Raw genomic sequence first — 6,000 nt, forward strand, 5'->3', positions numbered from 1 at the left:
CTGGACACCCCCCAACCCACTTCTCACTCCACTCCAGTCTGAGCGCAGACACGGGAAAGAAGCACGTTAGTGGAGGTTTTGTCCCCTCTGCCACAGCGGTGCTGAATTCCACAGCTCGCTAATCACAAGAACATACTGTTTTTTGTACAAATGTAGTTTCACTAACGTTCACTTCATTCCATGCAAGATGTTCCTTCGCTAAACAGAACGCGTAACCTTATTAGCATGCGGAAACGTTAGACGCGGACTCGCTAGCTAGCTTGTGTGGCTCGTAAGAAGCGCAGACTGCGCAGATGTAACGCTGTGTGATCACATTAAATCACACGCTTGTATCTGCGCTCATGTGATTGGCTGAAACTGAAGCAAACATCTGATAGGCTACACATAATTCTCTTTTTAAAAAGTTTGGTAAATGAATGATATAGATCAAACTCGAAGCAAAAGCGACACAAGTGGTCAGGAGGAGGAGAACTCATCGAATAGAATAAATAATAACATGACACCAATTCATTACATAAGCGTAGGACGCAGGGAAGTGCAATATTTGTTGGTTGGGCAAAGGAAATATTTGCAGTCCTCACTACCCCTCCAAGACAGTTAATCTATGGGAAATGTTGGCTGTACAAAGCTATTATTTCTCTCTTCCTGTGGCTTTCCTCTTGTACTTTACCGGTTTCATTTGTTTAAATATCATACTAAATGTGATATCAAATTCTGGCTGCCATTCAGACATTCCTGTCACAGACCTTTCAGGTAGGTATAACTTAACTAACGTCTAAAGTATTGTAAAGTGTGTTCAAAGCTTAAAAGCAGGCTAAATTTGGCTGAAAAATGAGCTTCGATGCAAACCCATCGAAATGCCGCAGTTGTTGGCACTTTCACTGCTATAATGTCACTGTCGCTTACTTTTTATTTTTAATTTTCAATTTATTTATACATGGAAACAGTAAGATAGAAATATGGATAGCAAAAAAACAAACAGGAAAAATGACACAGAAACCCCTCATGCAAATGAGCTGAGACATGTCCACTTACTATGAGCTCATGCTCAGTGCGATGCACCCCTAGTTTCTTCAGCCCAATCGTCAGGTCGTTGACACAAATGCCTCCGTCACCGTTTACATCCAGGACTTGGAACAGCACTTTCAGCCTGTGCTCCTGCTCAGGCCCTCCACATATGTCACATGGATGCGCTGACTGGCCGGGGTCCGAGTTCCAGTCACTGGTCACGGGCTGTCGGGTGACTGGTTTAGACGGGGAAGCTGACGAGGGCTCCTCGGCGTGCCCGCCTCCGCCGCCCGGGTCAGCCCCTGGGTGGGTCTCGGCCGCCCGGCATTGGCAGGATACATCCCTGAGCAAGGGGGGCATCAACGAGTCCTGCTGGTGCATCATGAGTGTCCCGGCACTGTTCGAGTCCTGAATAGTTGACACTCTACTAGCTACAGAGACAACCGGCGGAGAGCTAAGAGTTAAAGAGCACTGGAGTCCACGGTTATATCTCGAGCCCCGACTACCGCGTCACGTGCCCCTCCTTTCAGCCGCCGTTCTGTCGGTATGTGCTACTTAACGGTTCTGCTGCATGGACATAGGTTAGGGTTAGCGTTAGACTCTGCTATCGATTTGCACTACGGTAGCATTTTTCGAAAGGCAGCATAAATCGTCAGACCACCGGCACTCAGATGAAAAGCTGCCGGTTGACTTACAAACCCGACTTTCCACTACGAACACTGCGGAGTTAACTTGAGACGAAAAGAGGCCCTCTCGGTAATTTCACTTGATAAAGTAGCTGAGCTGGCTAGCGTTTTCAAAGTAACCGAAATGTTATAGAGACCGGTGAGGCGGTGATAAGATGAGGATCCTGGGCGTTCTTCTTCTGCGTCTGCTTCTTCTTCTTCTACTTCTTCTTCTGATGTTTTATGGCGGTTGGCAAACAGCTTTTGGTGCATTACCGCCACCTTCTGAAATGGAGTGTGGGTCAGAATGGTCTTGTACCTTATATTCTTAAAGTCCTATCTTTTCTAAAAAAAGAGAAATATGGCCCTGCAGCGCACATGCCCTGAGGTCAACTGTAGTAACTCCTTTGTTCCAAACTTGATGCGATCTCTTCTCAGGCTCTTTTTTAGCATCTGCCTTTCCTGCAGGCACCTCGGACAGTTGATAATTACATGTTCTACAGTTTCCTGTATGTTACAGGACTCACACAGACCAGTCCCATGTTTACCAGTTATCTTCAGTGTGCTGTTAAGACCAGTATGCCTCATTCTCGAGATAATGTCTTCTTCTTTTTTTGCTCTACTGGTTTCCCTCATTTCTCCTACTTTCTTTTGGATACTATAGTAACGTCTCCCTTTAGTTTCCCTGCTCCAAAATGTCCTGCCATTTCTTTTTCACTTCTACTTTGATTGTGCGTTTAACTTCAGCCTTACTATAATTTACTGTCACATTTACTTTCTTAGTTGCATCTTTTGCATACTTGCCTGCCAGTTCACTTCCCTCTTCCCCTGTATGTGCTGGAATCCAGGTGCATTTGACTATTACTCCTGCTTTAGTAATTCTGCAGATACTTTGAGCTATTTCCAGCATCGTGTCCTGTCTTGCTTCTGCCTGTAAACTCGTGAACCTGGTTAACGCACTACTAGAATCTGAACCTGTTAAGACTATGCCTGGTTTGCTGCTTTCTGTCCACTGAAGGGTTAAAAGAATAGCCAACATTTCCCCTGGAAATACTGGAAGGTTGTTACTAACTCTTTTATTTGACACTACATTTAAATCTGGGATTATGAATGCAACTCCTACTCTGTTATTAACTGCTTTTGATCATCAGTGTATATTTTAATATACTCAGAGTAACTTCCCTCTAGATATCTGTTAACTTGGTTCCTATCTATATTTCTCTCTTTCTTCCATTCTGAAAGGTGCAGGTCCACCACTGTCTGTCCTAATAACCGAGGTGGGACAACGGTAACACCTGAGTAGGGTGATTCTCCTGGTGGCCCTTTAGGTTGGCCCAGCATGTTAGTGCTAATTGGGTTCTTCTGATGTCCAGTGGCATTTCATTCACTCCCACTTGCAAGGCTGGTACTGGTGCTGTTTTTATGGCGCCACAGCAGAGTCTCCAGGCCTGATATTGAATTGTATCCAGCTTCTTTAATAATGTTTTTGATACAGATTGGTAAATTGTGCGGCCATAGTCTAGAACCGCCCTGATTAACCCAATATGTACAGTTTTCAGAGAAGTGCTGCTTGCACCCCACTCTCTACCCCTCAAACATCTTACAATATTCAGTACTTTTTTACATTTTTCAACAGTTTTCCCTATACGAGTAGTCCAAGTAAGATTCTTGTCGAACCAGATACCTAAGTTTAAAGGTGGGGTCAGCGATTCTATTCCAATACACGTCTTTCTGCCAAATTCAGTGAATATCTCCTCACGGTCCGCTAGCTGTCCGTTCAGTGAGAGCGCTGAAAAGAACTCCGGTGTGTGTACTCAGCCCCGGCTCTGTGAATGGGAAACACACAGTCGGACCGAGCCGCACAGCACGTTAAACGACTTGCCCGCGGACATTCAGCTGACTTTCTAGTTTGCCAAGATCTGCTGGTGTTGTGATGTTAGCTGTAGCAGCAGGAGAGTTGTGAGCGTCGCTGTCTGGAGCGGCTGTGCTGGCTCTGGGAAACCGTCTCGTCCTCTCTGGCTGTTAGCTTCGCAGCAGCAGCTGTAGGGACAGTTTGCTAACACACACACTAGCTAACGTTAGTTCCATTACTTGCTGTGTTGTTGTTCGCTCTGTATTGGATTTCTCCAGAATTTGCCACTGGAATTCGGAAACCCCACTCCATTGCCCAGCCTTCTACTTTCCTTATTGCCTCTTCCATTTTCCTGACTACATAATCAATATTTCTTCCCCTTTTCCACATAACTCTGTCATCTGCCAATAATGCAACACCAGTAGACCTCGACACTACTAAACACTTCTTCATAACTGGGAACAGAACTGGACCGATCTACTCCCTCGAGGAGTTCCATTTTCCACTCAACACTTGGTACTTCATTCTTTCCCTACTCTTACTGATGTCCACCTCGCCGTTAACAAGTTTTTAACCCGTCGCCACATTCTCCCTCTTATTCCCATTTGATGTAACCTGATCATTAACCCTTCCTTCCTCTTAAAGCATTCTTTAGCTCTTTTATTGTAAACAACATATTCATTACATTTCCGTCTTCCTCATCATTCTCTCAAATGTCTCTGCTAATAACTCTGCTTTATCCTTACCTTTTATCACTACATTTCCCCATCTTTCATTATCAGATATCCATACTCTTTTCTGTTTCCAGACATCCTCTTAATCCTCCCCCATACTTGGCCTAATGGTGGAGTCACAATACCTTTTCCAAAAATCCCCTCTAACTGTCTTTACTGTACTCCTAACTACTGCCTGCTTCCTTTTAGTCAATAAGATGCTGAAAATGATGTGTTTTCTTCGAGACTTTAAAGGCCTTATTTCGATTTTTAATTGCAGAAGTGCATTCTTGTGTCCACCGCGGAAGTATCTTTTTCCTTTTATTACTGCTTCTTTTTGGTATTGACTCTTTTGCTGCTCCTAGAATAATACTGCTTATTTCTGCATTGAGGTCATCAATTGCCTGGTTTATATTTACCTCCTTTAATTTTCCTTCAGTTATTACTCCATACTTGTTCCAGTTTGCGTCTTCACATTTCCATCTTCCCTCTCTCTCATCCTGTTCTACTTCCCTTTCTACTCCAGTACTTGTGAATATTGGATAGTGATCACTCCCTAGTGCTTCCTTTAAATACTTCCCCAACCAAAGACTGGGAAACCAGAGTAAGATCTATTGCAGACTCTGTACCCTTCACCAAATTTCCCCGTGTGCCTGATCCATCATTTAGACACACCAGGTCCTTTTCGTCCATTAGCTCCTCTAAGGTTTCTCCATTTGAATCTTCTTGTTCATCTCATGCTGTGCTGTGCACATTGAAGTCTCCACACCAGCTGACATTACCGCTCCAATGTTCCAGTATTGATCCTTTAAGAAATATCGCACACCCACCACCATTTCTATTGTATCTATCTTAGCATATGGTTGTACAGTGCATCCGGAAAATATTCACAGCGTTTCACTTTTTCCACTTTGTTATGTTGCAGCCTTATTCCAAAATGGATTAAATTCATTATTTTCCTCAAAATTCTACAAACAATAGCCCATAATGACAATGTGAAAGAAGTTTGTTTGCAAATTTATTAAAAATAATAAATGAAAAATCACATGTACATAAGTATTCACAGCCTTTGCCATGACACTCAAAGCTGAGCTCAGGTGCTTCCTGTTTCCACTGATCATCCTTGAGATGTTTCTACAGCTTGACTGGAGTCCACCTGTGGTAAATTCAGTTGATTGGACATGATTTGGAAAGGTACACATCGGTCTATAAAAGGTCCCACAGTTAACAGCGCATGTCAAAGCAAAAACCAAGCCATGAAGTCCAAGGACTTGTCTGTAGACCTCTGAGACAGGACTGTATCGAGGCACAGATCTGGGGAAGGGTACAGAAACATTTCTGCAGCATTGAAGGTCCCAATGAGCACAGCGGCCTCCATCATCTGTAGATGGAAGCAGTTTGGAACCACCAGGACTCTTCCTAGAGCCGGCCGCCCGGCCAAACTGAGCGATCGGGGGAGAAGGGCCTTAGTCAGGGAGTTGACCAAGAACCCGATGGTCACTCAGAGCTCCAGTGGTTCTCTGTGGAGAGAGGAGAACCTTCCAGAAGAACAACCATCTCTGCAGAGACTCCACCAATCAGGCCTGTATGGTGGAGGGGCCAGACGGAAGCCACTCCTCAGTAAAAGGCACATGACAGCCCGCCTGGAGTTTGCCAAAAGGCACCTGAAGGACTCTCAGACCATGAGAAACTAAATTTTCTGGTCTGATGAAACAAAGATTGAACTCTTTGGCCTGAATGGCAAGCGTCATGCCTGGAGGAA

At 44.4% G+C, this 6,000-nt stretch overlaps 1 protein-coding gene across 1 annotated transcript in view; it reads right to left on the minus strand.

Moving 5' to 3' along the window:
* The window catches only part of slc25a25b (solute carrier family 25 member 25b), a 31,511-nt gene extending 29,596 nt beyond the window's left edge, over positions 1-1,915 (minus strand). The window contains exon 1 of the mRNA XM_044173801.1: positions 1,036-1,915. Coding sequence (XP_044029736.1) covers positions 1,036-1,392 — 357 coding nt within the window. The 5' untranslated portion in view covers positions 1,393-1,915. The remainder of the gene's footprint in view (positions 1-1,035) is intronic.
* Positions 1,916-6,000: the final 4,085 nt, after the last annotated feature.

This window comes from Siniperca chuatsi, linkage group LG18 (assembly GCF_020085105.1).
Source record: "Siniperca chuatsi isolate FFG_IHB_CAS linkage group LG18, ASM2008510v1, whole genome shotgun sequence".
In the NCBI taxonomy this organism is placed as follows: Eukaryota; Metazoa; Chordata; class Actinopteri; order Centrarchiformes; family Sinipercidae; genus Siniperca; species Siniperca chuatsi.